The sequence below is a fragment of the Macaca thibetana genome, chromosome 11 (genome assembly GCF_024542745.1).
Source record: "Macaca thibetana thibetana isolate TM-01 chromosome 11, ASM2454274v1, whole genome shotgun sequence".
NCBI lineage: Eukaryota > Metazoa > Chordata > Mammalia > Primates > Cercopithecidae > Macaca > Macaca thibetana.
The window spans coordinates 113070589-113084837 of NC_065588.1; the positions used below are offsets into that span (position 1 = coordinate 113070589).

A 14249-nucleotide genomic window follows, 5' to 3' on the forward strand; every position below is an offset into this window, starting at 1 on the left:
GCCTGCCACCTCGCCCGGCTAAGTTTTTGTATTTTTAGTAGAGACGGAGTTTCACTGTGTTAGCCAGGATGGTCTCGATCTCCTGACCTCGTGATCCGCCCGTCTCGGCCTCCCAAAGTGCTGGGATTACAGGCTTGAGCCACCGCGCCTGGCCGGTGCACCTTCCTTTTTAACTTAAAACTCTATCTTAGAGATTGCTCCTTGTCCTATTTTATAGCTGCATAACGTGCCATTTTATGGATAGAGCACAGTTTGTTTAACCATTCTTCTATTGATAGGCAGTTAGTAGCTGATAATCTTTTGTTATTACAAATAAGATTGTCATGAGTGATCCAGAATGGGGAGATCAATTGCACCAACCTGGGACCATCATGTTGATTAAAGGTTAATTCAAGGGAAGCATTTAGAACTGCTTCTGGCGCATAGTTAGGGTTCAATAAATATTAGCTCTTATGGGCATGCATCCCATTTCACACACACATGAGCTCTTGGTAGGAGAAATTCCTAGCGACAGAATTACTGGGTCAGAGGGTACACAGTTTTGACAGTTATTGCTAAACTGCCCTCTGTAAAGAGTGTATCCACTTATGCTCCTAGTGTGTAGTATGACACAGCCTCTTGCTCCCTCCCTTACCAACACACAGCGTTACCAAGCCTCTTTTGAGCTCTGCCAATCTGACAGGTGACAAACGGTATCTCAGTGCAGTTTTAATTTGCATTTCCCTAATTATGAGCGTGGTTGAGCATCTTTTCACATGCTTCAGAGCCATCTGTAGTTCCTTCTTGGTAGCAGGGACAATTTGAACATGATGTCAAGGTGAAAGTCTGACAAGCTCTCTAAGCCTCAGTCTGTTTGTCTCTCCTCCATTCTTCTCCTGATACCATTATGTCTTCCCACAGCTGGATTAGAAATTCTTGAAGGGGTCAGAGAAGACACCCATTGTCCCAGATCTAGGAGTAACAGCCACACCCAATGCTGGTTGAAGACTGTACATATGACCAGGCCAGGCACACATTTTAGTCTTGCTCTGCTGCTGTGAGCTAGGCCTGGAAAGGCAGAGATGATTCACACAGGTAAATGGCCATGCTGATTCCTAAAAGCATTGAATGAATGAACAAATGAATGAATGACTCAGCTTCAATGTTGCTTCCTCCATAAAGCCTTTCCTGACTCTGCTTCCCCCAGACTAGTCGCCTCCCCAGCTATATGGTCTCATAGATGTCTGTTTTTCCTTCTTAGCACTTATTCCAATTGTTAACTAGATAGTTCATTGGGTAGTTAGATGGGCAAGGTCTGTCTCCCTTCTGCCAAATCACAAGCAACATGAGAGCAGATGCCATGTCTGTCTTGTTTAGCAGCGGAGCCACAGTATTGTCTCAGTAAATATTGGATGGATGGATGGAAGGATGGATGGATGGATGGATGGATGGATGGATGGATGGATGGATGGATGGATGGATGGGATGGTTGGATGAATGTTTAGATTAATAGGATGAATGGGTAGGTGGATGGATGGATGGATGGATGGATGGATGGACCCCCCCCCCCCCCCCCCCCCCCCCCCCCCCCCCCCCCCCCCCCCCCCCCCCCCCCCCCCCCTGGATGGATGGATGGGGTGGGTGGGTGGATGGATGGATGGATGGATGGATGGATGGGTGGGTGGGTGGATGGATGGATGGATGGATGAATGGGATGGGTAGATGCATGGATAGGATGGTGGCCAGGTGGAGGAATGGGTCAGTGAGTACAAAGGTGGGTAGATAGAGATGTAAATAGGTGAATGACTGTGTGGATGGGCAAATGGATGGACAGATGTGTGGGTAAATAGGATGGATGGATGGATGGATGGATGAATGGGTGGATGGATGGAATTGGATGGTGGCCAGGTAGAGAAGCTGGTGGGTGAGTGAAAGGTAGATAGATAGAGGTATAAGTGGGTGAGTGACTGGATGGATGGGCAAATGGATGGACAGATGGGTGAGTAAATTGGATGGATGGATGGATGGGTGGGTGGGTGGGTGGATGGGTGGATGAATGGGAATTGGACGGTGGCCAAGTAGAGAAGTTGGTGGGTGAATGAAAGGTAGGTGGATAGAGGTATAAGTGGGTGAGTGACTGTATGGATGGGCAGATGGATGGACAGATGAGTGGGTAAATAGGATGGATGGACAAATGGACGGATGGATGGAATGGTGTCCAAGTGGAGGAGTGGGTGGGTGAGTTAAACGTGGGTAGATAGAGGTATAAGTGGGTGAGTGACAGTGTGGATGAGCAAATGAATGGACAGATGGGTGGGTATATAGGTGGGTGGGTGGGTGAATGGATATGTGGAAGGAAGGAAGGGAGGGAGGGAGGGAGGGAGGAAGGAAGGGGCCCACTAGGCTAAAGCCACACCTTGTCTCCCCTTTAAAGATTCATCAAATGAAGCTCAATATGTCACTCTCACTCCTTCCACTACCCCCTGAGCTAGGGCTCAGGAACAGATTGTTAATCGAAGCTAGTGAGGCAGACACTGAGCATGTCCTGAGGTAAGAACTGTCTGCTCAGCGAGCGCACTTGCCCAGTCAGGCACTCTGCAAGTATTTATGGTGTGCCCTTTGACAGGCTACTGGGAGCTAGGGAAAGGGCAGTTTGAACACCAAGTGAGAGGCTTGGTTTATTTAAAAGGATCCTTTGCCGAATTGAAGAGTGAGAGTGCATTTAGAGAATGAACTGTCCTCCAATTCTTGGTCACTGTGAGTTTGGTTTTTTTGCATGTTTTATGATATGAAGGAAAGAGGGCAAGAGAATGGTGACTCCTGTTGATTTTGTGCTTACAAGTTCTTCATACTTCATGCTTTATAGGCCTTATCTGTCCCCATCCTCACAGACACTTTGGGAGGGAAATAATAACCCTATTTAATAGAGACAAAGACTCAGGCTTAGAAAAACAAAGGGATGGACTTGCCTGAGGTCCCGTTGTTCTTCAGTCACACCAGGATTCAAATCCAGAGCCTTTGATGCAATTGGCCGTGCCCATTCCACAAGGCGTGGCCTCGGGCTTTGAGATGTCCCCAGGGCTGTATTAAAAGATCAGAGCACTTTTTCCATAAATTCCTGGGAATAGTCCCTGCTGTGTCCAGCCAGGCCTGTGCACATTGCCTCCTTGGAATGAATGAATGGCTGAGCTGGGATCAGAGTTCTTGACACCTGCCTCTGACTCCTCCATCCAGTCATCTATGCTTCGAGGGCTTATTGAGCACCGGCAATATCCTAGGCACTAACTCTGTAACCCTGAGCAGTGCATTTCACTGTGACCCTGACCCTCCATGTCATCTGTCACCCAAGATTGACAAGCTGCTGGGCAACTTGTAGGATATTTTAATAGAGTCATATGAGATGATGTATAGGGCTGTATATGGGTTTTGAAAATCATAGCGTATTATACCGATATTCAGTATTAGTGTGTAATTCTGTCTGGACATGGTTGGCCTGGTTTGTGTGATTGAAGAGGATCTGAGGTTAGGGGTCTGTGTCTGTGTGTGTGTGTGTGTGTGTGTGTGTGTGTGTGTGTGTGTCCTGTCTGGTAGTAACCACATTTTCAGTTATGTCATTTTTTCATAATTAAATGCTTCAAACATCCTTTCCCAGATTCTCTATAATGAGTAAGAGTTTTCACTACAAAGTCAGATGCTTTTTGTATCAGTTATCGATTGTTGTATAACAAGTTACCCCAAAACTCAGTGGCTTAAAGCAACAAATGTTTATTATCTCACAGTTTTTGTGGGTCAAAAATCCAGGCACAAGCCGGGCATGGTAGCTCATGCCTGAAATCCCAGCACTTTGGGAGGCCAAGGTGAGCAGATTGCTTGAGACCAGAAGTTCAGGACCAGCCTGAACAACATAGCGAGACCCCATCTCTACAAAAAATACAAAAATTAGCCGAGTGTGGTGGTGCACGCCTGTGGTCCCTGCTACTCAGGAGGCTGAAGTGAGAGGATTGCCTGAGCCCAAGAGGCGGAGGCTGCAGTGAGCCAAGATTGCGCCACTGCACCATAGCCTGGGTGACAGAGGGAGACCCTGTCTCAAAAAAATTAAAAGGCTGGGTGTGGTGGCTCACACCTGTAATCCCAGCACTTTGGGAGGCCGAGGCAGGTGGATCACCTGAGGTCAGGAGTTCGAGACCAGCCTGGCCAACATGGTGAAGCCCGGTCTCTACTAAAAATACAAAAGTTAGCTAGGCATGATGGCGCACACCTGTAGTCCCAGCTACTCAGGAGGCTGAGGCAGGAGAGTCACTTGAACCCGGGAGGCAGAGGTTGCGGTGAGTCAAGATCATGCCACTGCACTCTAATCTGGGCGACAGAGCAAGACTGTCTCAAAAAAAAAAAAAAAAAAAAAAGGATCCAGGTACAACTTAGCTGTGTCCTCTGCCAAGGGCCTCTCACAGGCTGCAGTCAAGGTATTGCCAGGGCTGTGGTCATCTCCTGGCTCAACTTGGGAAGGAGCTGCATCCAAGCTCCACCATGTGGTTGCTGGTAGGATTCCGTTCCTCATGGGCTGTGGGACTGGAGGCCTCAGTTCCTCCCTGGCTCTTGTGGCCAGTAGATACCCTGAGTTCTGGAAGTCACAGTCTTTTGTAACCTAATCCCAGAAGGGACATCCCATCACCTTCACTGTATCCTGCTGGTTGGAAGCAGGTCACTAGGCGCCACCCTTACTTAAGGGAAGGGGATGCATGAGGCTATGCATACCAGAAGGGGATACTGGGGTCCATAATGGAAATCTGCCTCTCACATGCCCGAGGTTGGATTCCAACCCTGCCACTTAACAACTGTTTGCAACTTAGCTGTGCACCCAAGGTACACATCTCTGAGTCTCACTGACCTGTCTGTTTGCTGTTATGAGACTGGGGTGCAATTATGCACATGAAGAACATTGGCAGGGCCTGGTGTCGTGTTCCTACTTTATTTTTTTGTTTGTTTGTTTGTTTAAAACTGAGTCTCTCTGTGTCACGCAGGCTGGAGTGCAGCGGCATGGTCTTGGCTCACTGCAACCTCTGCCTCCTAGGTTCAAGCGATTCTCCTGCCTCAGCCTCCCGAATAGTTGGGATTACAGGCACCCACCACCATGCCCAGCTAATTTTTGCATTTTTAGTAGAGACGGAGTTTTGCCATGGTAGCCAGGCTAGTCATGAACTCCTGGCCTCAAGTGATCTACCCACCTTGGCTTCCCAAAGTTTTGGAATTACAGGCATGAGCCACCGTGCCTGGCGTGTTTATGTTTTATAAGGGGTAGTGGCTCATGACTGCCTGTTCTCCTCCTCACCTGCATCCATCCCCCCGGACCCAGGCCTGGCTGCTTCCTTCTTTCTCAGCTCACAGTGAACACAAAGTGCTAGGTCAAGAAATGCGCCTCTCCCACTCAAAGCCTCTTCTTTCACATTGGGGCTGGCTCCTGTGATTGTAGGCTCTTGTCCCAAGCCCCCACCTGCCTGCTCTGGATCTTTGGGCAAGACCTGGGGCATGTGGATAGAATTTGGGGTGAGGGTGAGGTGATTGGTTTAACCCCAACTCTGTGCTCTGGGAGGCACAACCAGGGGGTGGTTAACAATCCAAGGCCAGCTGGGCACAGTGGCTTGCACCTGTAATCCCAGCAATTTGGGAGGCTGAGGTGACTGGATCGCTTGAGCCCAGGAGTTTGAGACCAGCCTGGCCAACATAGCAAGACCCCAACTCTACAAAAAATACAAAAATTAGCTGGGTGCAGTGGTGCATGCCTGTAGTCCCAGCTACTCAGGAGGCTGAGGTGGGAGGATCGCTAGAGCCCTGGAAGGTCGAGGCTGCAGTGAGCCATAATCACACCACTGCACTCCAGCCCAGGTGACAGAGTGTGACCCTGTCTCAAAAAAAAAAAAAAGAAAAGAAAACCCAAGAAACAAACAAAAAAACAATCCAGGGCCACCTGCCTTCCCCACTGCCCATCAATCCACCTGATCCTATCCTTCCCAGCTGAGAAAGTCTCCTTCTTCCTCCCCCTTCCTCTGTAGACGTTCATCCCTTTCTCCACATGCTGGAGGCAGCTCACAGCCATGAACTCCTCCGCTGGGCCCTGGGTAGACCTGGTTTTTTGAACCTTTTCATTTGACACCAGATTCTGTCCTCCCATTTCTCTGAGGAAGGGATTGTGAGCTCCTGGAGGGCAGGGACCGGGCCTTTATCACCCTAGTATCGCTAGACTTTCCTGTTTGGCCATTTGTCATCTGCATTCCCATTCATTTGTCCTCTCCATTGACAGAGCCCCTACTCTATGCCAGCTCAGGGCTGGACAGTAGGAGTACGATAACAACATGGCTGCCCTCATGATGTTTACCACCTAGAGGGCAGGGCAGATGTTGACTAAGCAGTTAGAACAGTGGTTCCCAAAGTGTGGCCAGGGTACCCCTGGGGGTTCCTTTCAGGGGGTCTGTGAGGTCAAAACCATTTATATAATAATACTAAGACATTATTGGCCTTTTTGCTCTAGTTCTTTCATAAGTGTACAGTGGAGTTTTCCAGAGGCTGTATCGCCTGTGAGGAGGTCATCACTCTGGTGGCTCATGAATATGTGCTTGTGTATTATGGGTTTTTTTTGTTTTGTTTTGGTTTTGGTTTTGAGATGGAGTCTCACTCTGTAGCCCAGGCTGGAGTGCAGTGGCATGATCTCAGCTCACTGCAACCTCCACCTCCCGGGTCACGGTTCAAGCAATTCTCCTGCCTCAGCCTCCCGAGTAGCTGGGATTATTGGCACATGCCACCATGCCCAGCTAATTTGTGTATTTTTATAGGAGATGGACTTTCGCAGTGTTGGCCAGGGTGTTCTTGAACCCCTGACCTTGTGATCCGCCTGCTTTGGCCTCCCAAAGTGCTGGGATTACAGGCATGAGCCACCATGCCTGGCCATTATGTTTTAAATATGTCTCCATTTCTATTTCTAAGTATTTTTTTTTTTTTTTTTTTTTTTTTTTTTTTTGAGACTGAGTCTGGCTCTGTCGCCCAGGCTGGAGTGCAGTGGCCGGATCTCAGCTCACTGCAAGCTCCGCCTCCCGGGTTCACGCCATTCTCCTGCCTCAGCCTCCCGAGTAGCTGGGACCACAGGCGCCCGCCACTTCGCCCGGCTAGTTTTTTGTATTTTTTTTAGTAGAGATGGAGTTTCACCGTGTTAGCCAGGATGGTCTCGATCTCCTGACCTCGTGATCCGCCCGTCTCGGCCTCCCAAAGTGCTGGGATTACAGGCTTGAGCCACCGCGCCCGGCCTCTATTTCTAAGTATTTCTAATATTTCTAGATTTGTAAATATAGACAAATTTAAACCACATAGACAGAAGTTCTTTGAGGTCTTCAGTGTTTTTTAAAAATATAAAGGGGTCTTGGCACCAGAACATCTGAGAACTATTAAATTAGAAGTGTGAGAGCCTCAATGAATATGTTGAATGAATGAATGAAAAAACTGCTAAATTTCATGACTATTTCCCATTCACCTAACTCAAGTTTATGTGAACAGGGGTTGTGTTGCATTCTCACATGTAAGTACCTCTTTCGTCCAGGGTAGCATAGTTAAATCCCATTCGGTTCGTCAACAGGTATTTACTGAGCATCTGAGCAAGAACCGTACTCAGCATAAAACCAGGTTCTGCCCTCAGAAAGCTCTCAATCCAGTGGCTGGGCACAGTGGCTCACACCTGTAATCCCAGCACTTTGAGAGGCCAAGGTGGGAGGATCACATGAAGCCAGGAGTTTGAGACCAGCCTGGGCAACAGAGTGAGACTCCATTTCCACAGAAAAATTTAAAAATTAGCCAGGCATGGTGACACATGCCTATAGTCATAGCTACTTGGGAGGTGGAAGCAGGAGGGTCGCTCAAGCCCAGGAGATCAAGAGATCAAGGCTGCTGTGAGCTGTGATCGCACCACTACACTCAAGCCTAGACGACAGAGCAAGACCCTGTCTCAAAAAAATATATATATATATATGTGTGTGTGTGTGTGTGTGTGTGTGTATATATGTGTGTGTGTGTGTATATATATATATAGAGAGAGAGAGAGAGAGAGAGAAAGCTCTTAATCTAGTGAACAATCAGATGAATTTGCAAATAATTCCAGAAGTGTCATGCAATGCTTTGAGAAGGGTTTTCACCAGGAAGAATAGCATAGGAGAGAAGACGCGATCAGTACTTACATTTGCAGGAGACAGTAACAGGATGGAATTGGGGCAACATCATAAAACAGGGGAGATGTGATTGCTTGACTGAATCTTCCAAAAGAACTGGGCAAGCACACAGCTGGTCAAGATGGAGAAAGGGCATCCCAGGGTGATACTAAAGTTTGTTGGAAGGCTGTGAATAAGCCTTGGGTTGAAGGTCATGTGGCATGTCAATGACATCAGTTACTCCAGGGTGCAAGGCTGGGGCTGGATGGGAGAAGGGCCATCATAGAGGGTACTGGGTGCCATAGTGGGAATCTGTATAAGCTGCGGGGCTTGCTGACCCCTGGTTCCCGCCCTCCAGACCATGATGAGAATCCAGGACAGTCTTCGCGGCTCTGTGTGGACTTCTCTTCTTTCCCCACTCCCTCTCTCCCCTGCACCCCCAACTACAGCCACATCAGCTGTCTTCAAGTGCCTCAAACAGCTTCCTATCTCAGGAGCTTTGCACAGGAGGCTTCCTTCAGTCTGGAATGTTCTATCTCCATCCCCTCTCTTCTGCCCAGTTAACTGCTAAATGTTCTTCAGGCTTTAACCCAAGTGTCCCTACCTCCAGGAAGCCTTCCTTGACTACCTCTTGGATCAAACTGGTCCCTCTGTCACACATCTCCATAATACCACGGAAATCTCCTTCAGAGCGCTGTCTACAATTAGGCACCCACTGTACACCATGCTCGGAATGAATGGGTTTACAAGAAGCTTACAGACTGGCATGGGGAGACAGATAATAAACAATAAACACATAAGATAATCATTATTACTATAATAATAGCTAACACTTACAGAGCACTTACTGTTTGCCAGCCATTATTCCAAATGCCTTCTTTTTTTATATTATTTTTTATTTTTTCACACAAGGTCTCACTCTGTCTCCCAGGCTGGAGTGCAGTGACATGATCATAGCTCACTACAGCCTCAACCTCCTGGGCTCAAGCGATCCTCCCACCACTTCAGCCTCCTGAGTAGTTGGGGTGGCACATGCCACTATGCCCAGCTAATTTTTTCTTTTTGTAGAGACATGGGGCATGGGGGTGGAGGAAGTCTCACCATGTTGCCCAGGCTGGTCTCTGGCCTCGAGCCATCCTCCTGCCTTGGCCTCCCAAAGTGCTGGGGTTATAAGCATGAGCCACTGTGCCCAGCTTCTTTTTTATGGTTTTGCTTTTAAAAAAACTTTTTGTTTAGATTTTTATATTATCATTTTCCTCAAACATTTCATTTTGAAAAATTTCAAACCTGCAGAAAAGTTGCATGAAACTCTTCTATTCTTCACCCAGATTTACTGATCATTAACTTTTTACATTTGCCCTTTTTTTGACATCAATTTTTTTTTCCCTAAACCAGTTAAGAGTAAGTGGTAGACATTTAGATTCTTCATCCCTAAATACTTCAGTGTGCATCTCCCAGGAACAAGGACATTTTTTTTTTTTTTTTTTTTTTTTTTTTTTGAGACGGAGTCTAGCTCACTCTGTCGCCCAGGCTGTAGTGCAGTGGCGTGATCTCGGCTCACTGCAACCTCTCCCTCCTGGGTTCAAGCAATTCTCCTGCCTCAGCCTTCCAAGTAGCTGGGACTACAGGTGTGTGCCACCATGCCTGGCTAATTTTTGTATTTTTAGTAGAGACGGGATTTCACCATGTTGGCCAGGCTGGTCTCAAACTCCTGACCTCAGGTGATCCCCCCGCCTCAGCTTCCCAAAGTGCTTGGATTACAGATGTAAGCCACCATGCCTGGCCACCCAGGAAATTTTTAATTAACATAAAATATTATTTAATATATGGTACATATTCAGATTTCTCCAGTTGCCTTCAAAGCACCCTTTATAGCTGGGATTTTTTTGCCCCACCTGGGACCAATCAAGACTCATGTGCTACATTTGGTTGTCACATCTAAATACTTTTAACATGTTAATTAATCTTCCAATGAGGGGGTTCTATCCCCATTTTACAGATGGGAAAACTGAGGCACAGAGCAGTTGCATTGTTTGTCCAAGTTATACAGCCAGAGAATGGTGGAACCCATTGGTCTTTCCAATCTCCCTGCCTCTCTCTCTCTCTTTTTTTTTTTTTTTTTTGAGGTGGAGTTTCACTCTTTTTTTTTTTTTTTTTTTTTGAGACGGAGTCTTGCCCTGTCGCCCAGGCTGGAGTGCACTGGCGCCATCTAGGCTCACTGCAAGCTCCGCATCCCGGGTTCACGCCATTCTCCTGCCTCAGCCTCCCCAGTAGCTGGGACTACAGGTGCCCGCCACCACGCCCAGCTCATTTTTTTGTGTTTTTAGTAGAGACGGGGTTTCACCATGTTAGCCAGGATAGTCTCGATCTCCTGACCTCGTGATCTGCCTGTCTCAGCCTCCCAAAGTGCTGGGATTACAGGCGTGAGTCACCGCACCCGGCCGGAGTTTCACTCTTGTTGCCCAGGCTAGAGTGCAATGGCACTATCTCGGCTCACTGCAACCTCTGCCTCCTGGGTTCATGTGATTCTCCTGCCTCAGCTTCCCGAGTAGCTGGGATTACAGCCGTGCACCACCACGCCCGGCTAATTTTGTATTTTCAGTAGAGACAGGGTTTCTCCATGTTGGTCAGGCTGATCTCAAATTCCTGACCTCAGGTGATCCACCCACCTCAGCCTCCCAAACTGCTGGAATTACAGGCATGAGGCACTGCACCTGGCCCGATCTCTCTCTTTTTTAAAAAATTTAATTTAATTTTAAGTTGCAGGATGCATGTGCAGGATGTACAGGTTTGCTACATAGGTAAACGTGTGCCATGGTGGTTTGCTGCACCTATTGACCCATCACCTAGGTACTAAGCCCCGCATGCATTAGCTATTTATCCTGATGCTCTCCCTCCCCTAGCCCCACAACAGGCCCCAGTGTGTGTTGTTCCCCTCCCTGTGTCTATGTGTTCTCATTGTTCAGCTCTGACTTATGAGTGAGAACATGCAGTGTTCGGTTTTCTGTTCCTATGTTAGTTTGCTGAGAATAATGGCTTCCAGCTCCATCCATGTCCCTGCAAAGGACATGATCTCATTCCTTTTTATGGCTGCATAGTATTCCATGGTGTTTATGAACCACATTTTCTCTATCCAGTCTATCACTGATGAGCATTTGGGTTGATTCCATATCTTTGCTGTTGTGAATAGTGCTGCAGTGAACATATGCGTGCATGTATCTGTTTATTGCAGCACTAGTCACCTGCCTTTCCTCTTGACTCTTGTGTTCTATTCTCAACCCAGAAGGCAGAGGGATCACTTTAAACTGCAGATCATATCAGGTCACTCCTCTGCTCCAAGCCCTGCCATGGCCCCTTCTCTCAGAATAAGAGCCAAAGACCTCACAATGGCCCACAAGGACCTATACCATCTGCATCCCTCACCCTCCATCACTTCTGTGACCTCATCTCCCTCTCCCATCCACCCCCGCCAACCCCAGCCCAGCTACCCTCTCCTTCCTTCTCCTCCCACACATCAAACACAGTCCAGCCTCAGGGCCTCTGCACATGCTGTTCCTGCTGCCAGGAGCACTTTTCCCTGAGATCTCATCAGGGCTCACTCCTCACCGACCTGCAAGTTTTACCCAAACGTCAGTATCTCCATGAAGTTTTCCTTAACGTCCCAACCCACCCAAGCCCTCTCTGTTCCTTCTCCCTCATGCTTTGTTTTTTGGGTTTTTTTTTTTTTTTTTAGACGGAGTCTTGCTCTGTCACCTAGGCTGGAGTGCAGTGGCACAAACTCAGCTCAGTGCAACCTCTGCCTCCGGGTTCAAACGATTCTCCTGCCTCAGCCTCCCGAGTAGCTGGGGCTACAGGCGCCCACCACCATGCCCGGCTAATTTTTGTATCTTTTAGAAGAGACGGGGTTTCATCTTGTTGGCCAGGGTGGTCTCAAACTCCTGCCTCAGGTGATCTGCCCGCCTCGGCCTCCCAAAGTGCTGGGATTACAGTCGGGAGCCACCACACCCGGCCCCTCCCCTGCTGTTTCATCTTGGTGCTTCCTATTGATAACTCGGTATTTTAGAGTCGCATTGTCTCCCCGACGCGGGTGCAGGCGCCCCGAAGGCAGGGGTTGTCTGTCTAATCCGCTGCCGCGTCTCCTGCTCCCGGACCGAGGCGGACGCGCGGTAAAGAGTCCTGGTGCCTGCTGATTGCTGTCCCCGCAGCACGTGTTCTGTGAGGAGTGCCTCTGCCTGTGGCTGGACCGCGAGCGCACCTGCCCGCTCTGCCGCTCGGTCGCCGTGGACACCCTGCGCTGCTGGAAGGACGGCGCCACGTCCGCACACTTCCAGGTGTACTAGGACCGAACAACCGAACACTGAGGACACCCGGAAGGACGCCGAGGGTCAGCATGCCCGGACCCAGCCCTGCGGGGGCTTCCTGAAAAACAGGCCTCAAGCACTTACATCCTGCCTCTTGCCCACCACCACTTCTGACCCCAAAACCCCGCCCCTGTCTTGTCCTTCTGACCTTACTTTCGTCTCTCGTTCTGTGGTGTAGTGCGTGCCTCCTTCCCCTGCAAAAGGGGACGCCTTCCTAACTCAGACTTGAAGCCCTTCTAGATGCGTCTTCCTTCTCCGCTCCAAGTCAAGGACCTGGCAATACATGAAGTTCCCACTTGTCGGATATTTTCTTTCTTTCCCTCCCTCCCTCCCTCCCTTCCTTACTTCCTTCTTTCCTTCCTTCCTTCCTTCCCTCCTTCCCTCCCTCCCTCCTTCCTTCCTTCCTTCCTTCTTTCCTTCCTTCCTTCCTTTTTTTTTTTTTTGACAGAGTCTCACTCTGTCACCCAGGCTGGAGTGCAGTGGCACAATCTCGGCTCACTGCAACCTCCACCTCCTGGGTTCAAGCGATTCTCCTGCCTCAGCCTCCCAAGTAGTTGGGATTACAGGCACCCACCAACATGTTTGGCTAATTTTTGTATTTTTTAATAGAGACAGGGTTTTGCCATGTTGGCCAGACTGGTCTCCAACTCCTGACCTCAAATGATCAGCTCGCCTTGGCCTCACAAAGTGTTGGGATTACAGGCATGAGCCACGACGCCCAGCCTCATTCCTTTTTTTTTTTGAGACAGGGTCTGGGTCTTCACCCAGGCTGGAGTGCAGCTGGCACGATCACAGCTCACTGCAACCTTGAACTCCTAGGCCCAAGCCATCCTCCCGCCTCAGCCTCCCAAGTAGCTGGGACTACCGGCATGTGCCACCAGGCCTGGCTAATTTTTATTATTATTATTATTATTATTATTAGGAGAGGCGAGGACTCATTATGTTATCCAGGGTGGTCTCAAACTCCTGGGTTCAAGCAATCCTCCTGCCCTGCCCTCGCAAAGTGCTGAGTGCTATTACAGGTGTGAGCCACTGTGCCCAGCCCACCTGCTGGTTATTTTAACTTAGTACCCAGTACCTTGTACTTGATGCCACAGGCTGGGGAGGAGCCTAGAATCCCTCCCAGATAGCCCAGGCCTGCAGATTAGAATCCCTGTGAGTCCTGTAAAGTATTTTCTTTTTTCTTTTTATTTTTTTTGTTGTTGTTGTTGTGAAACAGAGTCTTACTCTGTCGCCCAGGCTGGAGTGCAATGGCACGATCTTGGCTCACTGCAACCTCCGCCTCCCATGTTCAAGTGATTCTCTTGCCTCAGCCTCCCGAGTAGCTGGGACAACAGGTGTGTGCCACCATGCCCGGCTAATTTTTTTTGTATTTTTCGTAGAGACGGGGTTTCGTCACATTGTCCAGGCTGGCCTCAAACTTCTGACCTCAAGTGATCCACCCGCCTCACCCTCCCAGAGTGCTGGGATGACAGGCGTGAGCCACCATACCTGGCCCAAAGTATTTTCAAAATACAGCTGTTAGGTGCCACCATATACCTGTAATAACTTAATGTCCCAAATACTTCATCCTCGGCAGGCACAGCATCCAGCCTCCTGCTTGGATTCCGTGCTGTCACCCTCACAACAGCCCTGTGATGGGGGAGGTACTGTGGGGTCCCCTGTTTTATAGATGAGGAAACTTGGGCACAGAGCTTGGTGCGGTAACTTTCCCAGGGTCACC

General features: G+C 48.9%; 2 protein-coding genes across 3 annotated transcripts in view; one reads left to right on the forward strand and one right to left on the reverse strand.

The window, feature by feature from the left end:
• Positions 1–12962, forward strand: part of RNFT2 (ring finger protein, transmembrane 2) — a 106770-nt gene extending 93808 nt beyond the window's left edge. The window contains exon 10 of the mRNA XM_050748065.1: positions 12371–12962. Within this exon, the coding sequence (XP_050604022.1) occupies positions 12371–12505 (135 nt within the window). The 3' untranslated portion in view covers positions 12506–12962. The remainder of the gene's footprint in view (positions 1–12370) is intronic.
• SPRING1 (SREBF pathway regulator in golgi 1) overlaps positions 1–14249 on the reverse strand; it is a 465726-nt gene that overhangs the window by 126271 nt on the left and 325206 nt on the right. The window lies entirely within an intron of this gene.